Genomic DNA, 26,738 nt, shown 5'->3' on the forward strand with positions numbered 1-26,738 from the left:
TCTGTCTTATAATGATTTTTTTTTCTACCTTATTATCCTTTCTTGAGTTCGTTTTCATGTTTGAAGATTAAACCTTTAATATTTAAATGTCTGTCTAATGTAATGCTTATTCATTCATATCATTTTGAATTAATCATGCATTATCTCATAACCTTGAGATTTTGAAGATGTGATTGTTTATTTTTAGAGTGACATTGTAGGGTAGGTGTGAGAGGTTGGCTCTGACTAGTTTCAACATAAGACACAATCCGGATATGGCTGGTTTAAATGCTATAGGGTTATGTGGCTGTTTTCTTTTAAAATGTCTTATTCATTGCAGAACCCTTTCTTGTTTCTAGTTATTATCTTGTAGTAGGGGATATATTGAAAACTAAAACAGATTGTTTACCTCATCCATTGTGGTATATATGCAGACTTTCTCACATCCCCTGATTGTAAAATAAATAATGGAAACCATATATATTAGACATGAGTGGGTGCTGAAAAGTTCCTGACTTTAAGGGTATTGTGAAAGGTCTGGTTGGAGGCCCAACCTTCTGAATTCCTTTACAGGGTTTTGAAAAACTGAAGAACTGCTGTAATATGTGTGTGAATCTGAGAGGGGAATATGTTAAATAAAATCGTAATTAATTCATCCCCCTGTATTTTCTTTTACACAAAGCCAGGAACTTTTCAGCACACCCTCATATACTCTTTTACTCTTTTACTTGTTTCAGTCATTTAACTGTGGCCATGCTGGAGCACCGCCTTTAGTCGAGCAAATCGACCCCAGGACTTATTCTTTGTAAGCCTAGTACTTATTCTATCGGTCTCTTTTTGCCGAACCGCTAAGTGACGGGGACACAAACACACCAGCATCGGTTGTCAAGCAATGCTAGGGGGACAAACACATACACACAAACATACACAAACACATCACATACATATATATATATACATATATACGACGGGCTTCTTTCAGTTTCCGTCTACCAAATCCACTCACAAGGCTTTGGTCGGCCCGAGGCTATAGTAGAAGACACTTGCCTAAGGTGCCACGCAGTGGGACTGAACTTGAAACCATGTTGTTGATAAGCAAGCTACTTACTACACTGCCACTCTTGCGCCTATACTATTGAAAAATGATAAAACTACTAAAGTGAATATAATAATATAAGTCGGTTTTAAGTAGTTGTTATAAGACTACCATACTAAAATTGTTTTAGTTTCCACATTCATAATCAGAGATTAAATCTGTTGCCAAACAAGCACAGTACAGAAATATTAAGCAAATTTATTAAATCCTTATTTGGTGGCCTGTGTGCATGTGTGCTAAATCTATCACACACTGAATATACATAGAATCTGAAGTATATATATCTATAGAGACAGTAATATAGTCTGCATCTGTTGAGCTTAGATGAACTAGAATTTATACTGCATTAAGATTTGGCTTGGATATAAGTGGAAGATACTACCACCATCACCACCACCACTACCACTGGTTTAACATCCACTTTTCCATATTTACATGGGTTGAATGGTATTGTTGAGGCTAGTTTTGTACAGCTGGAAGCCCTTCCCATTGTTAACCCTCGCATGTTTCCAAGCTAGGTAATATTTCCCCATGGCCAGACATGTTTACACAAAAGACTGGAAATAGACACCTCTTATTTGATGTCAACGCTCATTTACAACTATCACTCACTGTCAAGGCAAGGACACAGTAACACACACACACACACACACACAGACACACACACACACACACACACACACACACTTACATACATACATACATATATATATACCAATCATCATCCTCATCATCACCATTTAATATCTGCTTTCCACACTGCCATGGGTTAGCTGGTTTGACTGGAACTGGTGAACCAGAGAGCTGCACCAGGTTCCAGTCTGATCTGGCATGGGTTCTATGGTTAGATGCCCTTTCTAACAGCAACAACTCAAAAGTGTAATGAGTCTTTTTGCACTGGTCATGACTAGGATTTCACTTGGCTTGATGAGTCTTTTCAAGCACTGCATATATATATATATATATATATTTGAGCATTGGGCCTCATGGAGGCAAAATTGCAGGGTTCCTTTCGAGTGTTGAGTTTCATGAATGCAAGGTGAGCTGAGTTCCTTTTGAGTGTTGGGCCTCATGGAGGCAAAGTGGGTGAGTTCCTTATGAAGGCAATGACCAAGACCTTTGGCATTATGTCATGCTTGAGAAGACCCATCAAGCCGAGCACAATCACATTCGTGGCAGATACCAGTGTCATGCAAATTGGCACCTGTGCCGGTGGCATGTAAACACACCCATTACACTCTCAGAGTGGTTGGTGTTAGGAAGGGCATCCAGCTGTAGAAACCTTGCCAGAACAGATTGGAGCCTGGTACAGCCTTCTGGCTAGCCAGTCCTCAGTCAAACCATCCAACCCATGCCAGCATGGAAAGCAGACATTAAACAATGATGATGATGATGAATATATATATATATATATATATATATATATATATATATATATATATATATATATATATATATATATATATATATATATATATAAAAGAATATAGATATATAAGAATATATATATATATATATATATATATATATATATACACACACACATAATAGACACAGAAACTGAGAGACAGAGACAGACTGACTTACAGGCAGGCAGGTATGTAGGTAAGTAGACAGAGGTGTGTGTTCGTGTGAAATGTGTGAAATGATGAAGCAGATGACTTAGTGAATGTGCGAAATACTGTAATAAACCATCAATCAATCAATCGACTAATTATGCTGTATCAGTCAATTAAGGTAATTGCTAAACAATCTCAGCTTTGTCTACCAACCGCTGATCGTCTTTGCTGCTGCTGCTGCTGCTTAAAGTACAGTCCTTTCCTTCCTCCTCCTCACCATCATCACTGTCATCATCATCATCATCATCATCATCATCATCATCATTATTATCATCAACACCACCACCACCACCACCATTGTCATGATCATCAGTATCATCATAATCAGTAGTATTAGCTATCACCTTTTGCTACTTAATATGCTAGAAACAACAGCCATGTTTCTCCTAAACCACAATCTCCCCAACCTCATAATTAGCATTAATGAAAAACACATTGGATAATGGTAAACCTGAGGGGTTGCATTAAAAGATTGGATGGCCATGCCTGGAATCGGGTTTTATCTGAATTTAAGCACTATCATCATCACCACCACCATCATCATCTCATTATCTTGAGTTTCATCCTTGCTATTATCATTGCTATCACCATCATTACCATTGATGACATCATCAATATTATCCTCATTCACCAATCATCATAATTGCCATTTCATTTTTTGGCATGGCTGTGTGGTTAAGAAGCTCCCTTTGCAACCATATGGTTTCAGGTTCAGTCCTGTTGTGCACTACCTTAGGCAAGTTCTGCTACTACAGTCCGACCAAAGTCTTGTGAGTGAATTTGATAGACAGAAACTGAGAGAAACCCATTTTACATACATATATATATATATATATATATATATATCTATATATATATACATATATATATACACACATATATATTTGTTTATTTATATATTTAGGTATATATATATATATATATATATATATATATTCTTTTATTCTTTTGCTTGTTTGACTGTGGCCATGCTGGAGCACCACCTTTAGTTGAACAATTCGACTCCAGGACTTATTTATACTATTAGTCCCTTTTACCGAACTGCTAAGTTACAGGGACGTAAACATACCAACATCGGTTGTCAAACGATGGTGTTGAGGACAAACACAGACACACACACAAATACAAACATATATACATACATATATATATACATACATATATATATATATATATATATATATATATATATATATATATATATATATATATATACACACACACATATATATATATAGACTAGCAGTATAACCCGACGTTGTCCGGGTGTGACTTATTACGCCATCTACAATAAGTCTTTGCCAGCTAGTTCCAGCCTCTCACATCTATCCTATTTTCTTATTCTATAAATAAACAATCACATCATCAAAATCTCAAAGCTACTAGATAATGCATGGTTAATTTAAAACAGTATGAATAATTAAACATTATATTTGACAGAGTCATCTGAATGCTAAAGTGTTAATACAGTGATTATGGAAAAGCTAATTAAAAGTAATTAAGCTCTGAGGACAGTACAACAATTAAATGTTTACTCATGTACAATATGGTACATCTATTTACAAATTTTCTCTTCTCTGTTTTTGTGAATATGATGAAGTCTATGGTTTGCTGAAGATATCTAATAAGATCAAAACATGTACAGAGTTGTCTCCCTTTGTCTGAATAATTAAAACGTTAGCTATTCAACATGGTTGTGTGGTAAGAAGTTTTCTTCACAACTACATGGTTCTGGTTTCAGTCCCAGTGCATAGCATCTTAAACAAATCTCTTCTAGTATAGCCCCAAGCCAACCAAAGGTTTCTACATGGATTTTGTCAACAGAAATTGAAAGAAGCATGTTGTGTGCGTGTGTGTGTGTGTTGTGTTTGTGATTGTCCCCACTACCTCTTGACAGTGTCCTAATAACAGTGGTTTGGCGAAAAGAAACTAATAGAATAAGTACCAGACATAGAAAACAAAACAAATGTACTGTGGGGTGGGTTTCTTTGATAAAACCCATCAAAGCAATGCCCCAGCATGGCCATTGTCCAATTGACTCAAACTAGTAAGAAAGATAAGCTATATTTCGTATGTATATCTACTTAGTATTATATTTATTTTAGTAAGTGCAGTGAAGTCTTTGCTTTGCTGATGATGTCTAATAAGACCAACACATGTCCAGAGTTGTCTCCCCTTGTCTAAATATTCAAAACTCTAGCCATTGAACAAGTGTTTTTCTTTTTAAAGTTCTTTGCATTAAAAATGTTAACATCAACTTAATTATTTCTTTTCATGCCGAATACATCTCAAAGTAATTTCCATAAGTGATTTATATTTTGAATTGGATATACAGCTATGGAATTACATTTCCATAATTGATAAAGAACCAATGGAAATTAGAAAAATAAAAATACATATAACATTTGCTGCTAACCCAGTAAATAAGTCCATCATTAACTTAATATGGCTGTCTTTAGAGAAAGATAAATTTAAATCATCCACTAATGTAACAATAATTGTACAAACATGAGTGAACTAATGGACAAAACTGCTAGAAGGAATAATTTTAGTTTTACTTATAAAAGTTCTTTGTTAGAATCTATGTTGGAATCCATATTAGATGTGTATTATACTGGGACATATTTAACACAACCCTTTACCATTCAGATTACTCTGTCAAATATAATGCTTATATTAATCACACTGTTTTGAATTAATCATGCATTATCTCTTGGTTTTGAGATTTTGATGATGTGACATCAGCAGGAATTGAACTTATGCATTATAATTTGAGTTGAGAAAGTATCAAAAGGCGAAAGACTTGTCCAAGTTCGTCAGATACATCATCACTTTCACTATCAATCACTATCAGATGCGGCAACAAACTGGTGCTCTGTCAGTTAGTTTTAGGACAACATTGCAGGGTAGGTGTGAAAGGCTTGATCAATCCTGTCTGAACAACAAAGCAGAGAAGATATTTTGGCCAGAAATGGTTGGTTTAAATACTAAAGGATTGAGAAACGCATGGTGATCAAACCAATTAGAAAGTAACAGGAATGAGGTTTCCTTTATGCTTTTATTTCTTACAGTCATTGGTCTGTGATCAAAGTGGGGTGTTGACTTGAAGGGTTTTAATTGATCATACTGACGCCAGTACTTATTTTTAAATATAGGGCTCTAGTATTTTTCTTATATTTTTTATTTGTCAAACTGTTAAGTTATACACAAAAACACAACATATGGTTTTCCAAGTGGTTTTAACATTTACACAAACGTACATATATGTAAACACAAATAAATACACAATCACTTGCACACATACATTCACATGCATATGCATACACACACACACAGACAAACACATGCAGACACACACATACACACCTTGCTTTAAATCACCGTCATTTCTCTTATTCTCCCTGTTTGGCACAGGTACTCTTCAGTCTTGCAAGTTACAAGGTAACAACTTCTCTGGTGCTGCTACTCACAGTAAAACATTCGGTCCATTCTGAAAATTGGTTTGGTGTTAGGAAGGACATCCAGCCATAGAAACCTTGCCAACACTGAGACATTGAAGCAAGTTAGCATCTGCAAACCACTTGGATCCTGTCCAACTGTCCAACTCATGCCAGCATGGAAAGTAGACAAAAGACGATGATGATCACACACACGCACACACACACACACACACACACACACACACACACACACACATGCACGCGCACACATACATATGCACACAAATATATACGTACATATATACATACATATATATATATGTATGTATATATATATATATATATATATATATATATATATATATATATATATATATATATACATATACACACGTATATAGAAACTCCATAAGGTGTACCCAGCTGTGGATGCATAAGAGGTGTAGCAACATCAAAGGAAGATTAACTCAGAAGATAGCTTTTGTGTGCGGCAGATGCAGAAGGGCAGTAAACACCAGAGATGCTCAGAAAACAGATTCCATCACATGCCAGGGGAAAAACTAGAAGAAGTTGATACCTTCTGCTACCTAGGTGACCAAGTCTGTAATGGGGTTGGATGCTCAGAGAGCATTACCCCTAGAATAAGAATTGCCTGGGCAAAGTTCAGACAGCTTCTACCCCTACTGGTAACAAAAAGCCTTGCGCTCAGAGTGAAAGGTAGATTGTACAATGATGTGTGTGAACTGCCACGCTTCACGGCAGTGAAACATGGGCTGTAACTGCTGAAGACATGCGTAGGTTTGAAAGAAATGAAGCTAGCATGATCCGCTGGATGTGTAATGTCAGTGTGCACACACAACAGAGGAATGTTGGACATAAGAAGCATCAGACGTGGCGTACAAGAGAGACGTTTTTCGTTGGTATGGTCATGTACTATGGATTGTCATGTATTATGGATGGATGGGGAGAGCTACATATATACATTATCAAAGAATGTATATATGTATTTTAATACTTCTGTGACAACCAGTACTTAACACAATAAAGCTTATACAAAGCTTTACATTTTACTTTTGACAATCTTTTTCTAAAAAAGTGAAACCGGTCAAGTGAATAAACATCTTCAAAAATTGCATTTTCAAACCTTCTTTCATATATATTTCCACTTGTGTGGTATCTTACAACTTTACTTTCTTATATATATATATATATATATATATATATTACATAGAAAAGTTGACAGTGACTTCAAAGTTTCAGCTTGTTTGTCTTCATCAGGTTGTCTGACAAACACATGCAAGCTGAAACTTTGAAGTTCTTTGTAAAAATTTGATAAGCATAATTTGAGTTTATTCTGCTTTTGTGACACCACTGCAACCAGCACATAATTTATGCACTATCTCTATATACTCCTGACAAGTAGATTCAACTTTGTTTTCTAAGTGACATGAGTACATGACATTGATAAGCTGCAATTACAGTGAAATACATATCTGCCATTCATGAATTTGTTTTACTTAACTCTGAAGTATATTATGTATTAATACGGTATGTCTTTAAAGGGATTTTTTCCAGACGATAAACCTCAGCTTCTGGTTGTTTAAACAACACACATACATTAAGTATGTTGTATTGGTAATGTTTTTATCATAGAGCTGCTTCTGTTGCATAATTCAAATTCATTCTGCTTATGCAGTGCCATTGCAAACTAGAAGATAATTTATACTTTATTTGTATGTACTTCTGGCTAGTTGATTCAATTTTGTTTTAGTTTAGAAGTGAGAAGAGTGTGTGATATTGAATATCCACAACTACAGCAAAATACATATCTGTCACTCTTGTTATCACTTCCAGGCAATTTTCTTTCACCTAACTCTGAAGTATATTGAGTTTTTTTTTTTTAACATTATTTGTGTTTAAATGGATTTTTCCCAGACAAAAATGAAACAACTTCTGGCATTTAAACATCATACATGTTTACATATACATATACATATACACACACACACACACACACACACACACACATACATACATACATACATACATACATACATACACACTAACGTGCACACACACACAAACACACACATATGTATATTCATTTATGTATGTATGTATACAGATCATATACAGACAGATTTCAGTCAGGTGATCATAATAACGTACAATAAGGAAGAACTCAATGTTACACAAAGTAAGGATATTTAGTGTTTATTGTTGTCTATAAGAAGACAATAAATGTACACACATGCACACACACACACACACACACACACACACACACACACACACACACACACACACACACACAAACAATAGGCTATTATTCGTTTCTTATTTCTTTATTGCCCACAAGGGGTTAAACATAGAGGGGACAAACAAGGACAGACAAACGGATTAAGTCGATTACATTGACCCCAGTGCATAACTGCTACTTAATTTATCAGCCCCAAAAGGATGAAAGACAAAGTCGACCTTGGCAGAATTTGAACTGAGAATGTAACGGCAGACGAAATACTGCTAAGCATTTCGCCCGGTGGGGTAACGTTTCTGCCAGCTCGCCGCCTTTCATTAGGCTATTATTCGTTTCTGTTTACCAAATCTTTAGTCAGCAAGGGCTATAAAAAAAAGATACCCAAAATGGCATGCAGTAGGACTGAACTTGAAATCATGTGGTTGAGAAGCGAACTTCTGAACCACACAACCATGACTGTGCCTTTAAAACAAGAGGCCTCGTCTATAAATATGTGTACACACACACACACACAGATGTAGCGAGGTGGAGAATCGAAACTGCATTAGCTCAGTAATAAGATACAGCATATCAGGCAATATCAGCCTAATTGTCAGCCAATGATATTTCAGCTGCGATCATTCAATTGCATGAGTTTGAATGGAATATTCCATGACTTCCTGCCAAATCCTGGCTACAAATCAAGTTGTGTGTCACAATCAAAAGAGAGAGGCACCAGCGATCTGTATGAAGACAGATCTCTTGGTTACTGCTAGACCTGGGGTTAAAAGGAATCTTTTTTTTTTTATGTGTTCCAGTCATTAGACTGCTGTCCTACTGGAGCATTGCCTTAAAGAATTTTAGTTGAATAAATCAACCCCAGTATTTATTTCTTTAAGCCTTGTTTAATTCTATTGGTCTCTTTTGCCAAAATGCTAAGTAATGAGGTTGTAAAGAAACCAACACCGGTTGTAAAGTGGCAGAAGGAGACAAACTCAGGCACAAAGACACCTCACACACATATATATACACATACATGGCAGGTTTCTTTTAGTTTCCATCTTCCAAATCCACTCATGAGGCTTTGGTTGGTCCAAGGCTATTATAGAAGACACTTGCCCAAAGTGCCACACAGTGGGACTGAACCTGGAACTATGTGGTTGGGAAGTTGTCCACTTGGTACATTTACTCTTTTACTCTTTTACTTGTTTCAGTCATTTTGACTGCGGCCATGCTGGAGCACCGCCTTTTAGTCAAGAAAATCCACCCCAGGACTTATTCTTTGTAAGCCTAGTACTTATTCTCTCAGTCTCTTTTTTGCCGAACCACTAAGTGACGGGGACATAAACGTACCAGCATCGGTTGTCAAGCAATGCTAGGGGGACAAACACAGACACACAAACACACACACACAAACACACACACAAACACACACACATACATATATATATACATATATACGACGGGCTTCTTTCAGTTTCCGTCTACCAAATCCACTCACAAGGCTTTGGTTGGCCGAGGCTACAGTAGAAGACACTTGCCCAAGGTGCCACGCAGTGTATATGAAAAGATTATGAAAATGCTCATAATATAGTTTGTTAAATGTGATATTGTATATTGAAACAGCCTACAATTCTAACCATTTTAAATCTTGATATATCCAAGTTGATATGCTATAAACTTCTTTAAAACTCTGGCAAGATTTCAAACAGTTGTGGAAAAAATTGATTTTGATGTAATATTCTATGTTTGAAAATAAATATTGTATGACAAATAAAGCAGTGGGGTTAACCATCCTGTCAGTTTTCTCTGTTGATTGATTACAAATCAATAATTGATCCAGAAACATAAGAGAGAAAAAGTAGAAATAAGCTGCAGTGAGTTTTAGCCTGTGATTCAATTTCTCTTCCTGATTGGAATTATTATATATCAGATTTTGTTAAGTGAAAAAAGAAAAAGAGAAGAATGTCAAAGCAGGTGTGTCTGTGTGGTTATGAAGCTGGCTTGCCAACCAAGTGGTCTTGGGTTCAGTCTCACTGTATGGCACCTTGGGCAAATGTCTTCTATTATAGCCTCAGGTCATCCAAAGCCTTGTGTGAGTGGATTTGGTAGATGGAAATTGAAAAAGCCCATCATGCATGGCTGTGTGTGTGTGTATACATGTATATGTATGTGTGTATATACGTGTATATGTATGTGTGTATATATACATGCATATATATGTATGTCTATATATACATGTATATGTATGTGTATAGATATGTATACATAAGTGTGTGTGTGCGTGTGTGTGTGTGTGTGTGTGTGTGTGTGTGTGTGTGTGTTCATGTCTCCTTGTTTTGGTGTTGGTGGTGATGCTTGCTTTGAAGAGAGACTTGTGTGTATCATTTTACTTTCAGTAGTACAAACATTTGTACATACATGAATGCATACATGATGCTTTAACTTACTATATATATATATATATATATATATATATATATATATATATATATATATAATACATGTATATAAATATATTCTTATACAGACATATTCTTGTATATTATAGTATGATTCTATACTGAACGTTTTATGTATATTAAAGAATATCTCTTTACATAACATAGTGTTTCTGTATGCAAAGTATGTCTGTCTGCTTTCTTCCATACATAATTTATGTCTATTCTATAAAACATGGTATATCTCTCTATACATCCCTGTAACCACCCCACCTCACTACCACCTCAGCCACCTCAGCCACCACCACCACTACCGCCATCACCATCAGCAGCAGCAGTTGGGCCTCTGTGAGGCCCAACACACACACACACACACACACACACACAGAGGCTTCTTTCAGTATCCATCTACCAAATCCACTCATGAGGCTTTGGCTAGCCTGGAACAGTAATAAAAAACACTTGCCCAAGATATCACACAGTGGAACTGAAGTTGAAATCACATGGTTGAGAAGCAAACTTCATCACACAGCCATACCTGCACCTATAAATAAAGTGACATTTTATATCAGTCATATTTATGGTCAATGCCAGAAGTGCTGAGTATGCAGGGAGTATCCATCTCTTTAGTTTCCAGCCTATCTAATTCCAGTCTTCCCTGACATCAACCTCACAGTCTTTGACATACCCCCAGTTTCTTAAACTTATTTTCATCACTTTTTAAAATGTATAACAGTTCTATATAGCAACGTATATCTCTCTTTTCACTTATTTTTTTCCTATGTATAAAAAAAATTGCTTTTTCTTCAGTGTTTAACAGCAAATTTTTTTCTCCTTCTGTTTCCCCCTTTTTCTGACTGTACCCACTTTGACAGCCCTTTCATACCTGTTTTCTTTTTCCTTCCTTTGTTTATTACTTTCTCCAGATTCTATACATGTTACATAACTTCCAGACTTTTCACCAGTTTATGCATTTATTTTCTCATTATTTATACCATTTACTCACCAGTGTTTTCCTTAAAATCTATATTGCTCCTACCTTCCCTTTCACCTAACACACATACCAGCCACATCCTCTCCCCATCCTTTATACCTTCCTTTCACATACAATATGATTACACCTCCACACCATCCTTCTACATTATCCCATATCACTACACTCCCATACTTGTACACCTCCACACACTAGACTCACCCCAAGAAACCACATGCATCCAACAGCACCACACACACTCCTGCCCTATGCCTATCATTATACATGGATATCCTTCGATACATATACATTTCATCCCACCTTCTCTTCCCTTCTTAACTTCCTCCATGGAATCACATTTCCACTTTGTTCCTAATTCTTTTGTTTTACTAACCACCTTTTCTCATTCTTTTTATTTTTCTTACCATCTTTTTCGTTTCTGTCATTTTCCCTGATGAAGGACAAGTGTCTGAAATGTCAAGACTGTTTTCCTTTATTTAAATGTTAAGCTAATACATTTGTTAAAACTTGTCCTTCCCATGTTGTTGTGGTTTTTTTTCTTTTTCTGTACTCCTTGACTAATACATATATTTATATATTTTCTCTCTTACTCTATCCCTTCCATTCCTAATTCTCAGATATATGCTGGGCCTGGCTGGAATTCCTTCTGCCATTCAGTTTATTGGGTTCATATTTATGCCAGAATCTCCACGTTGGTTGATTACTCGAAACAGAGACGATGAAGCAAGACTGGTCCTACAAAAGATGAGAGGTTATCGAGATATTGAGGAAGAACTAGAAAATATTAAAATCAGTTGCCATGAGGCAGAGCTGCAGGAAAAGACAATTGCAGGTCAGTGTATATTCATACATACAAGTTTGTGTGTGTGTATGCAGCTGAGTGTGTGTTTCACAGTATGTGAATGTTTATGTATGTTTATGTGTATATGTAACTCAGAGAGAAAGGCACAAAAAGACGGTATTGTTGCTGGAGTCAGATCTAGGTGAAGTCATGGTTGGTCAGATTTTTTTGATTACATGGGTAATATTCTAGCAAATTGCACAAACAGATATAGTGATCAGATTACAGAATATTCCCACTACACAACTTTATTGCAAGTGTGAGCGTATGTATATGTGTTTATGTATATTTGTGTTTTAATGTATGTATGTGTGTATTTATATGTAAATACATGCCTGTGTATGCATGTATTTGTATGTTTGTGTTTAAACATGTATAAATGTTTGAATTCATGTGTATATATGTAAAGCATATGTGTGTGCATGACTTTAATATATGTATGCATCGGTGAATTAGTTTATGTAGAGCTGTGTACACATAAAGATGTGTGAATTTTATGCTTGGCTCTATATGTGTGAGTTTACATGAGTATGAATGTCTCTATGGTATGTCTGTGTATGTATCTATATGTATATATCTCTGTGTAAATAAACATATGAATGTGAATTTGTGTTTGGATTTGTGTGCATGTGTGTGAAGTTTAGATTTCACTCTCTAGATATGTCTTCATGTATAGCTGAGTATGATTATTTGTATATATATGTATATTCATGTAGATATGTGTTTGAGCAGATCGAATGTGAGTGACGGCTGTGTGAATGAACATATGGGAGTGTGACAGGCAGTGTATGTTTGTGAGATATCTATACAAGGTACCACTCCCACTCTCATAGGCTGAAAGCTATTTTCATTTTGAGACAGCCCATAGTCACCTAACCAGATCCCAGTACTTTGCTTATTAAACCAAGTGGAATAAAATAATTAATTATTAGCTTATTTTATACAGAGCTCAGGTACTTTACAAGTGCTCAAATGTACTACAGTGCTCAGGCTCATTAGAGTGTTTGAGTGTGCTACAGTGCTTGAGTGCACTACAAATGCTCAGGTGCACTACAGTAAAAGGCCACAACCACTTGCAGTAGGATCTAAACTAAATCCTTTGGGATGAATGATTTTTATGTTCACTTTTAAATTATCAATCCCAAGAAATAATAGATATTCATGAAATTGCAAATCTATCCAAACCATGCAGATATTAAAACTTCAATATTTTCAAAAATCATCAGTTTTATTGGGTCAAAGTTTAACTCCATTTTCCTTATTGTTGAACATAAGAGAGAAAACATCTTTAAGATAAGCCACAAGATTTTTGTAGGTTACTTATCCAAAATAACTTTGTACTATCTGATGTGCTTATTGAGTTAATGTAGAATTAAGTGTCCTGTCCAGAAATATAGCCATCCCTTGACTCACACTGGGTTTAAACTCAAAGCCCATGAGTTGGCACTCTACTGATTCAGCTATTTTCCTTATATACTATAGGTAGTGGGGAAAGAGTATTAAAATATTTTAAAATGACAAAAGAGAAGACAATAGATGATGCCAGTCTTTCAGTGAATGATCCAAACTTGTCAGAAATATCTGAAATACTGATTTATCCATATAGCTGAATCAGTAAGATAAAAGTTCTGATCACATTTATTGACCATAAACAATTCAGGCTGATTAAGTCGGTGTCGACTGAGGCGAACAGATAGAAACAGCTGTCATTTGGTTTTAATGTACAACCACATCAATTATCAGCATCACAGAGTATTTAAATAAAGGCAAAAACACTTCAGTTTTGTGCACATATTTTCTTGACAGAAAGATATTCGTTATAATTTCTTCATTATTCAAAGAATGCACAGCAATCTCTTCATATTAATCGCATCTGAATTCTATTTTGCTTGTCGTCCACTTCAGATGTCTGCCTGGAAAATCTTCCCACCTCTAATACATTTTCTTCCTGTCTTACTGTCTTTTAACTCTCTCTTATTCCTTGCTTCTTTCTATGTCATTCAATCTATTTCTGTGATATTTCACCATTTATTCCAACCTGGCTGCTGTGTCACTTAAACAATTTTCATCATTTGTTGTATAACAAGCAAAACAAAACGAGGACCTTGTTGTCTTGTTGGTCATGTGACAGCAAATATTAGTGGCTTACGAGTAAACTAGCAAGATGTCAGACCATGTGACTGCACATATTCAGAGGAATTACAGTATTCTTCGATCATGTGATGACTAATGTTGCCTTAATGCATGCTAACTAGAGATTAGCTATATGACACAATAGGTTAGTTCAGACGTAAACGTATAAGTTTGCACATATATTAATGTAAGGAAACTAGAATTATTTGAAAATCAAATAATGCATATCATCATCATTTAACATCCATTTTTCTATGGTAGCATGAGTCAGACAGAAGTTGCTGAGGCAGTTTTTCTGCAGTTGGACAACCTGCCTGGTGTCCAAGCAAAATAATATTTCTCCATGGCTAAACATGTTCTTCACAAAAGACTGGAAATGAATAACACAGCTAGATTCTTCACCATTGAACTATAGCTGACTGTAGAGCTCAGACAAATATCCCTTACACCAGTGCAACTCAAAGTGACAAAGACCAATATCCCACCACAAAAATTTGTGAATTTCCCACCAGTATCCATTTTATTAATGAGAAGATAAAATAGAGTTTGTATCCACATAATTTCACTTTCCTTACAGTTGTATGGAGCAAGATTTAAAACCATGTTAATTATCTTAAACATGGCTATTTGTAAGTCCTACTTGTCAATCTTTGCAGGCCTTTTCTGTTAAGAACCACTGCCTTACATTACATTACTATTCATATTCAAAATATTGAAACAAACACACCTACACACAAATACACATTGTATGCATTCATACACACACCTATGGACACACAAACATATTACAGTCAGTCATCACTTGCAAGTAAGTATGACTTAGAAACATGTGTCAAGCTTTTGCTAATTGTTTCAGATGCTTACGTAGTTGCAAGCAGAGATGCCTTCTCAAGCCCTCTTACCCTTGGCACAGTGGAACATTCAGAATGTGATAGCTGGAGGGAGAGACAGCTGTACCTGCAACAAGCTGGTACTCTTTACAGCTGAGTAGACTTGAGCCTCATGAAATGAAATACCTTGTCCAGTCCAAAAAGTGAACCCACAAACCAATGATCATGAGCCAAACCTCCTAACCATTAGGCCATGCTCTACATACTGCATTTAACTTTTAACTACATATGACTATCATACCTTTTGCAATTAAACCAGCCATATCCAGCCCAAATGTTCTACCTGTTTTAAGTTGAAACCACCAGATCTGGCCTCTCATTTTTACCCTACAATGTCATTCTAAAAATAACAATTACATCATCAAAATCTCAAAGCCACAAGATAATTCATAATTAATTCAAAACAATGTGAATAAATAAACAATTATATATATCAGTGACTGATAACTAAGATATCGTTAACCTTCTGATAAGAAGGTTCAACCCTTCAGCATTCAAATGTAATGTTTATTTATTTACATTGCTTTGAATTTAATTATGAAGTATCTTCCTCAACATTCAAATGTAATGTTGAAGAAGATACTTCATAATTAAATTCAAAGCAATGTGAATAAATAAATATTACATTTGAATGCTGAAGGGTTGAACCTTCTTATCAGAAGGTTAACTATATCTTAGTTATCAGTTACTGATATATATTGGATGGGAAATGATTTTGGAACTATACTTTATTATATGTTGTCTCCTCAGATGACAGCCTGGTTTAACACTCATTAACTCATGAGTGATCTTAGCGGAATTCAATTTGCTGCAGGCTTTTTCCACACGTGAGGCTGTATGGTAAAATGTTTGATTTCTAACCAAATAGTTTCAAGATTAGTCCTACTGCATGGCAGTTTGAGCAAGTTCTAGTGTAGTCCAAGCCTACCAAAACCTTGTGAGTGGTTCTGATAGATAGAAGGAATCTGAAGGAAACCCACCACATATATATATATATATATATATATATATATATATATATATATAGATGTATGTGTGTATCTTGACATTGTAATTGTAGTAAATAATGTCATTCATTTCCGATATTCTGTGAAAATATGTCTGGCCATAGGGAAAAATTTAGCTTGCTTGGAAACTACTATGGTTTGGTGATAGGAAGGGTGTCTGGCCATAGAAAATCTACCTCAATAAATTCCATATGACCCATGCAAGCATAGACAAGTGGATGTTAAAATGATATAATGGTGATGATGAAGGTGATGATCTCCTTCTCCAAGAGCAATAAATATATTGGTATATTCTCAACTAAATTATCACCATTGTGTTTTCAATTTCAGGTAAAAATCCAATAATACTACAGATGATACAGACACCATCAGTACGTCGAGCACTCATTGTTGGTTGCAGCTTACAACTTATACAACAAGTAGCTGGTATCAATACAGTCATGTAAGTATATCTTTCTTCTAAAATGGATTACTAATGTCTTTGTATGTGATATCAGCAGGACAAGGATGAAAATGACCAGAAAGATGCGATCAAAGGAATTAAATGAATAGATATTTGACTCAGAGAGGTATTATGTCATTCATGGTTAGAATATAAGAGAGCAGAAGAATATCTATTAATATGATGTTAAAAATTGGCACAACTGTCTAAGACAGGTGCTGTAGAATTACTGCTGCCAATCTTCAGTATGGAAGGATATAAAAGACATAATCTTGAATGTAAGCATTTTCATCATCAAATATTTTGAGTGTTTCATGTTATGTTGTTGGCACTCCGTCGCTTATGACGTCGAGGGTTCCAGTTGATCCAATCAACGGAACAGCCTGCTTGTGAAATTAACGTGCAAGTGGCTGAGCACTCCACAGACACATGTACCCTTAACGTAGTTCTCGAGGATATTCAGCGTGACACACTGTGACAAGGCTGACCCTTTGAATTACAGGTGCAACAGAAACAGGAAGAAAGAGTGAGAGAAAGTTGTGGTGAAAGAGTACAGCAGGGTTTGCCACCATCCCCTGCCGGAGCCTCGTGGAGCTTTAGGTGTTTTCACTCAATAAACACTCACAACGCCCGGTCTGGGAATCGAAACCGCGATCCTATCACCACGAATTCGCTGCCCTAACCACTGGGCCATTGCGCCTCCACTCATGTTATGTACAGATAAAGAAAGTACATCTTTTCTCGTTTATCATGGGGGTTTGGTTCCAGAAAATCTTAGTAATAAATGAACCCTCTCCACACACTTTGTAAATGGAATGAATGGTAGATTCATCGACACTAAACTCACAGCCCGCAACAGCAAAGTTTCCACTACCATTTATTTTCTGAATTACCTCAACCTTTTCTTGTTGAGAATACATTCATCTGTGTTACTTGTTTGATCAGGTGCCTTTGTATTTATTCTGTTCACTGGTCCTATGTTGATGGGTATGAGTATGAAAATTCATATAAAAAGTACAGGTGTGGCTGTGTTGTAAGAAGTTTGCTTCCCGACCACAGAATTCCAGGTTCAGTCCGACTGTGTGGCATTTTGGGCAAGTGTCTTCTACTATAGCTTCAGGCTGAGCAAAGCCTAGCGAGTGGATTTGGTAGCTGGAAACTGTAAGAAGCTCGTCATGTGTGTGTGTGTGTGTGTGTGTGTGTGTGTGTGTGTGTGTGTGTGTGTGTGTGTTTGTGTCAGTTTGTCCCCCACCACCACTTGACAACCGATGTTGGTCTGCTTATGTCCCTGTAAGTTAGTGGCTCAGCAAAGGATATCAATAAAATAAGTTCCAGGTTTAAAAAAATAAAGAAAGAAGTACTGGGGTCAATTCATTCAACTAAAAATACTTCAGAGCAGTGCCCCAGCATGGCCACAGCCTAATGACTGAAACAAGTAAAAGATAAAAGATAAATGAGTCTTGCAGCACACTATGTAGACACAAATGATACTCAGTGCATTCTGACCATTGTGGTTGGTCACTGGGGCACATTTTGCAATACAAGCAGAATCTTTGATTGACCACTCATCCATGTTATCACAGATCAATCTGTGATAAGCATATCAGGGTTCACATTAGAGTGTACTATGTTATCCTGGAACAATGATAAATGAGGCTGTGACTGTGTGGTAAGAAGCTTGCTTTCCAACCACATGGTTCCAGGTTCAGTCCCACTGCATGGCACCTTGGGCAAGTGTTTTCTGCTATAGCCTCAGGCCAACCAAAGCTTTGTGAGTGGATTTGGTATTTGGAAACTGAAAGAAACCTGTTGCATATATATATTTGTGTGTGTGTGTGTGTTTGTATTTGTCCCCCACCACCACTTGACAACCAGTATTGGTGTGTTTACATCCCCATAATTTAGCAGTTCGACAAAAGAGATTGATAGAATTAGTACCAACCTTGAAAAAAAATAAGTGCTGGGGTGGATTTGTTTGAGTAAAAATTTTTCAAGGCAGTGCCCCAGCATGACCACAGTCTAATGATTGAAACAAGTAAAAGATAAAAGATATCATCATCATCATCATCATCGTTTAACGTCCGCTTTCCATGCTAGCATGGGTTGGACGATTTGACTGAGGACTGGTGAAACCGGATGGCAACACCAGGCTCCAGTCTGATTTGGCAGAGTTTCTACAGCTGGATGCCCTTCCTAACGCCAACCACTCAGAGAGTGTAGTGGGTGCTTTTACGTGTCACCCGCACGAAAACGGCCACGCTCGAAATGGTGTCTTTTATGTGCCACCCACACAAGCCAGTCCAGGGGCACTGGCAACGATCTCGCTCGAAAATCCTACAGGAGCCAGTCAGGCGGTACTGGCAACGGCCACGCTCAAAATGGTGCATCTCATGTGCCACCCGCACAAGAACCAGTCCAGGGGCACTGGCAACGATCTTACTTGGCTTGCCGGGTCTTCTCACGCACAGCACATTTCCAAAGGTCTCGGTCAGTAGTCATCGCCTCGGTGAGGCCCAATGTACGAAGGTCTTGCCTCACCACCTCAGCCCAGGTCTTCCTGGGCCTACCTCTTCCACGGGTTCCCTCAACTGTTAGGGTGTGGCACTTTTTCACGCAGCTATCCTCCTCCATTCTCACCACATGTCCATACCAGCGCAATCGTCTCTCTTGCACGCCACAACTGATGCTTCTAATGTTCAGCTTTTCTCTCAAGATACTTACACTCTGACGGGTATTCACATTGACATTACACATCCAACGGAGCATACTGGCTTCATTCCTTGCGAGCTTACGTATGTCCTCAGCAGTTACAGCCCATGTTTCACTGCCATGTAGCATGGTTGTTCGTACGCATGCGTCATACAGTCTGCCTTTTACTCTGAGTGAGAGTCCCTTTGTCGCCAGCAGGGGTAAGAGCTCTCTAAACTTTGCCCAGGCTATTCTTATTCTAGCAGCTACACTTTCAGCGCACCCACCCCCACTACTAACTTGGTCGCCCAGATAGCGGAAGCTATCGACTACCTCTAGTTTTTCACCCTGGAATGAGATAGAAGTTGTTTCCTGTTTGTTTGCAGTCTTTATTGCACCTGAACATCTGCCACAAACAAAAACTAACTTGCTAGTTAACCTGCCTTTGATGTTGCTGCACCTCTTATGTGTCCATAGCTTGCACCGGGTACATCTTATAGAGTTACTACCTACTCCTTTTCTACATACTGAGCAGGGCCATCTACCTGAAGGGGTTTGTGTTTTATCTACCTTCCTACTTATTAGGATTTTGGTTTTAAAGATAATATATTGCAGTCTGGTCTTCCATACAGAGGGTTAACAGCAGTAATTCCATACATCACGATTGTGAAGAAAAGCCAATGTAATTATACAAAAGAAATATTTTTTCTGAGAGTTCATTGTCCATAATTGGTTGTGTGTATTATACAAGTGCATATTATATACAAATAAACATGGTATCATTCATGATTATTATAAAAGGATATCATTCATGTATACAGAGAAATTATCTTATTTGTGATTAGAGAGAAATAATATTTTGTGGCCAGAGTAAATGGATGATAGTTAAGATTGAGATGAGACAAATGGCAATGTACTGTATAGTAAACTCTGTTAACCCAAGAAAGATAAAAAGCACATTAGAATAGCAGTGTTGATGTTGCTGATGACGATGTTGATGATGTTGCTGCTGCCACCAAGAATGCAGAATTGATGTGGGGTTACAGGTCATGCAGAAGACAGACCATTTTGGTACAGCAATAATTTTGAGGAAAGCTTTGTGTATGCAAAGCACAGGGGAGGAAGCAGTAAGGCGCCTTTGTCAACTTGTTGACTGTTCCTTAACTGAAATGTCCACACTGTTCAACATTTAACCCTTTAGTGTTCAGATTACTCTGTTAAATGTAATACTTTTTCACTCAAATTGTTTTGAATTAATCATGCATTATCTTATAGCTTTGAGGTTTCAATGATGTGATTGTTTATTTTTAGAATGTCAATGTAGGTTAGGTGTGAGAGGCTAGATATCGCCAGTTTGAATATAAAACATGTAGAATATCAGGGCCAGATATGGCCGGTTTAAACACTAAAGGGTTAAGAGTCTGTGATTCACAAAAATGAAAGAATAATCCTTTCAACTATAGGTACAAAGCCTGAAATTTGTGGGGAGGGAGCTAGCCGATTATATCAAGACTAATGCTCAACTGGCACTTATTTTACCAGCCTCAAATGGATGAATGGCAAAGTTGACCTCAGTACGATTTGAACTCAGAACATAAAAACACAAGAAATGCTGGTAAGCATTTTGTCCAGAAACAAGCCTTGTTAGCTTGCTACCTTAATAACCCTTTCTTCTAAAGGCACAAGGTCTGAAATTTTGGAGTAGGGGACTAGTCGAGTATTTCTACCCCTGTGTTTCACTGGTACTTAATTTGTCAACCTTGAAAGGATGAAAGGCAAAGTTGACCTTGGCGGAATTTGAACTCAGAACATAGAGACAGACAAAATGCTGCTAAGCATTTTGCCTGGCATGCTAACGATTCTGCCAACTCACCACCTTTTGCTGTCTCAATAATAATAATAACAATACTAATGGTGGTGATGGCAGTGGTGGTGGAGCAGTCATGGCTTTGGTTGTAGTGGTGGATGGATGGGGTGATGGTAATAAAGGGAAAAATAATGTTGGCATGGAGATGATGTCAGAGGCAGCAATGATTTGGAAAATAACTGCACAATGGGGATTTATTTCAGTGTTAACACTGGTTAATGCAATCGAGTTTAACCTTTATTTTGAAGTGAGGTACTGGAAAATATTAATCTGTAAATCGCACGTCCTTAGCTGTTGGATAAAAGAAAGTTTGGAAAGGCATTAACTGGCATTATTGAACAAGAATGTGGCACAAGTGAATTCAAAGACCCAGTCTTCAACAAGCAATTAATGAAGAAACATAAATTATTATGTGAGTGGAGGAGGAGGGTGGGAGGAGGAAGCGGAGGAGGAGGAACATTTTTGAGCTTTTGCAAACCAGATTAAAGGGACATGGAGGAAGACAGAATGGGATTAACGATTACTGATGTGAAATAACCAAAGGTAATCTATGCAATGTTATTCAATTACATAAGGCAACAAACAGACAGGATATTTAGCACGCCAGGCAAAATCCATAGCAGCTTTTTGTCCATCACTACGTTCTGAGTTCAAATTCCGCTAAGGTCAACTTTGCTTTTGTCTTGCACATGCACGTACACCCACACACACGCACACCCACACACAAGCACACACACACACACACACACACGTGCGCGCACACACACGCGTGCACACATACACTTGCACACATACATTCATACATACATACATACAAGCAAACTACCGTGATCACTCTGTTCTATATTTAAGAGATGAGGAATTATGTACATTATTTACATTATTTACATTCGACAGATATTTGTCCTCATCTTGTTTATTGTTAACCACTACACCATACGCCCATGGGCATATGGCATAGTGGTTAAGAGCGTGGGCTACTAACCCCAAGATTCTGAGTTCGATTCCAAGTTGTGACCTGAGCAATAATAATAATAATAATAATAATAATAACATCGAAAATTACCTTAGGAATGAGAACCCAGGTTCAAGATTTCCCCAAGACACCCGAAGAAGGCTGGACGGTATATCAGCCGAAACGTTGTGTTAACAACAAACAAGATGAGGACAAATATCTGTCGAATGTAAATAATGTAAATAATGTATTATGATCACTATTTTACATTTGCTTTTCCCTGCTGGCACGGGTTAAACAGTTTTTCTGAAGCAGTGTTTTATGATCCTGTTGCTATCCTTTATAATTTCCAAAGAATTTTTCAACAAATAATGTGAAGAAGAATGTAGTGTCTCATTAGTCATGATTTGTCAGTTTTCGTCTCAGGTGAATGTGTAATGTACCACATGACATTACCAATTGTTAATAATATTCTTTTATCCAAGAATATTAGGGAGAGAGAGACATTAGGTATTTGAATATTCACAATGTAACATTCCTGTGTAAGGTCATTAATGATGTAAATGAATGGTATTGCAGTCACCTGAGAATAGAAACTACATTCTGATCTCTGATACTTAGAACCACTGCAAACAGACAGACTATCATCACCATAACTACGGCAATAATGACCACCACCACCACTACCACCACCACCACTACCACCATCATCACCACCCCCATCATCGTTATCACTTTAACGCCTCATTTCTATGCTTGCATGGCTCAGAGTTTACTGAAGCAGATTTTCTATGTATCACTAACCCTCACCTCTTTCCAAGTAAGGTAATATTTCCCCATGGCCAAAGATGTTTTTGCAGAATATTGGAAATGAATGACACTGCTTCTCTAACAGTGACATCTATTTTACAATTAACACCATATTTGTACATTTCACAAGCAAAATATGAAAGAGTGGCGTAGGAGTGGCTGTGTGGTAAGTAGCTTGCTTACCAACCACATGGTTCCGGGTTCAGTCCCACTGCGTGGTACCTTGGGCAAGTGTCTTCTACTATAGCCTCGGGCCGACCAAAGCCTTGTGAGTGGATTTGGTAGACAGAAACTGAAAGAAGCCAGTTGTATATATATATATATATATATATATATATATATATATATATATATATATATATATATATATATATATATATATATATATATATATATATATATATATATATATATATATATATATATATATATATATATATATATATATATATATATATATATATATATATATATATATATATATATATATATATATATATATATATATATATATATATATATATATATATATATATATATATATATATATATATATATATATATATATATATATATATATATATATATATATATATATATATATATATTTTTAAAATAACGTCGACCACTAACGTGGTATATGTGTCTATATGTTTGTGTGTCTGTGTTTGTCCCCACCCCCCAACATCGCTTGAGAACTGATGCTGGTGTGTTTACGTCCCCGTAACTTAGCGGTTCGGTAAACGAATGTTAAACGATGATATATTTTTAAAAATCTTTAAATATTTTGTGTATTGGAGAAGTAGAAGCAATTTATTGTACATGAATTCTAACAACAAAATCTTATATGGATTCTGGTTCAGAGCCACTGTTGTAGCTCCTGAAACCTTGTTCACTTACAATTTGATGTTTTATTTTCAGGTACTACAGTGCTACAATTATCCGTATGTCTGGTGTGAAGAGTGATGAAGCTGCCATTTGGTTGTCTGCAGTGACGGCAGCAGTAAACTTCTGCTTCACTCTTGTTGGTTTGTACTTAGTGGAAAAAATTGGGCGCAGAGCTCTAACTCTCGGCAGTTTGCTGGGTAAGTCCATGTAGTTTTGTTAATAACTTCCCTCTCAATCTGATTTCATTTACATGTTTTAAGAGAATTGCTGCACAACCATAGTTGACTAGCATGTTCCACAAAATAAAAAAAACAGCTAGAATAACTTTTCTTTTACCTCTTAAAATGTCAAAACAATTACAAATAAAAAATCAGTGATTTAAGTTTAATTTTTAAATGATCCATGTATTAAACAAGTTAATACTATTTCGTCTATTAATGCTGCAGTTATTGTCATTTAGTGTCACTAGTTAGATTTGATCAGGCTGTACCTTTCTTAGCTTTATACAGACAAACATATCTATATGTGTACAACCATGTACATTTATTTACCATGTCATTCATCACCTTTTCAGCATATGTGGGATGATAGATGAGGTCAGAACAAGACCGAAAACATGCCGGTAGTTGCCACCTGCAATTGCTTAAAATGCTAAAATAATATTAATTCTCTACTAACATTTTTTTTTCATTGCACAATTATTTCTAATTAGCCATTTAAGACTTTATTAACTCTAACTTAATCATTCTTTCCCAACTGAAATTAATATTAATTATTTTATACCATTATAATCCCATTTGGTTATTTTATACTACCTATATTAAAAAACTAATTATTCTGTACTAACTATAGCTACAATTGGTTTTTTTGTATTAACTATCATCTCTGTTGTTTGTTCTATACTAACTATAGTCACCATTGATTATTTTGTATTAACTATACTCACAGTTGGTTGTTGTGTACTAACTATGGTGATAGTCTATATTAAATATAGTCACAGTTGGTTATCATGTACTTACTACACAGTTGGTTATTCTACATTAACTATAGTCACTATTCAATACTAACTATAGACACTGTTGGCTACAGTTTAATTTTGTTTATTTAATTTTGAATAAAGTCATGGTTTCATGAATTCACAGACATGAGAATGTTAGATCAAACACCATGTGATATTTGATTTGAATCTCTGCACTTTGAGTTCAAATCCCACCAAAATCAACTCTGCTTTTCATCCTTTCAGGATGAACACCCACCATCCTGGAGCATTAGATTGGCAGAACATCAAACCAGATACTTCACAGAGTCTGTGAACTGAAATCCCACTGTGGCCTACAGGGGTGGTTGACTTAATCCATCAACCTATTTAACAGCTTGTGGGCAAGGTCCTTTAATGAAGTTGTGTCTAGTGCAAGCATTTGGATCAGATCTCTGATTTGAGGATTCCTCCTTCCCTCTTTTCCACCAGTCTCTGAAGTTCTGTAAAGGGTCATGAGCACTGCTTTCCTTCCTGGCTAAATGAAAATATCAATAGTTATTCTGTATCAACTGTGAGTTAATAGAACAACAATAAGCTTATACTGGACTTGCATGGATTGAACCAGTAACCTCTAGCTTAAAGTGATACCATGTGGTTTCACTTCGCAGTTTAATCTGAAACATTTCACTTACATCATCACTAATAAGCCAATGAGGGAAACTTTACACTGTCATTCAACCTACCAGAAATAGTAGTTCAAGGCGGCGAGTTGGCAGAAACGTTAGCATGCCGAGCGAAATGCTTAGCAGTATTTTGTCTGCCATTACGTTCTGAGTTCAAATTCTGCCGAGGTCAACTTTGCCTTTCATCCTTTCGGAGTCGATAAATTAAGTACCAGTTACGCACTGGGGTTGATGTAATCGACTTAATCCCTTTGTCTGTCCTTGTTTGTCCCCTCTGTGTTTAGCCCCTTGTGGGCAATAAAGAAATAAGAAATAGTAGTTCATCTTCCTTCAGATTATAACCTACAATCTTAAGACAAGAGGGTAATGATTATTATGATTTTGATCCTAAGTATACTCGCTAAAAGTAGACCTGGGGCTAAACAACAATGACATCTATTACTTATGGCTTTTGGAAAGATATTAATGTTACAGCATTCAATTTATCATTCCTAAATATTGCTCCAGGGATGGCTGTGTGGTTAAGAAGCTTGCTCTGTAAACATGTTGTTTCAGGTTCGGTCCTCCTGCATGGCACCTCGGACAAGTATCTTCTACTATAACCCCAGGCCGACCAATGTCTTATCAGTTAATTTGGTAATAGAAAACTGTGAGGAAGCCTTGTCATGTACATGTGTGTCACCACTGCTTCACAATTGGTATTGGCTTATTTACATCTCCATAACTTCGCAGTTTGGCAAAAGAGATTGA

General features: G+C 36.6%; 1 protein-coding gene across 1 annotated transcript in view; it reads left to right on the plus strand.

Moving 5' to 3' along the window:
- LOC106871169 (proton myo-inositol cotransporter) overlaps window positions 1–26,738 on the plus strand; it is a 205,646-nt gene that overhangs the window by 164,017 nt on the left and 14,891 nt on the right. The window contains exons 3-5 of the mRNA XM_014917496.3: window positions 12,423–12,637; window positions 17,007–17,118; window positions 24,360–24,523. Of these exons, the coding sequence (XP_014772982.1) occupies window positions 12,423–12,637; window positions 17,007–17,118; window positions 24,360–24,523 (491 nt within the window). The remainder of the gene's footprint in view (window positions 1–12,422; window positions 12,638–17,006; window positions 17,119–24,359; window positions 24,524–26,738) is intronic.

Source organism: Octopus bimaculoides, chromosome 4 (genome assembly GCF_046866305.1).
Source record: "Octopus bimaculoides isolate indiv1 chromosome 4, ASM4686630v1, whole genome shotgun sequence".
Taxonomy (NCBI): domain Eukaryota; kingdom Metazoa; phylum Mollusca; class Cephalopoda; order Octopoda; family Octopodidae; genus Octopus; species Octopus bimaculoides.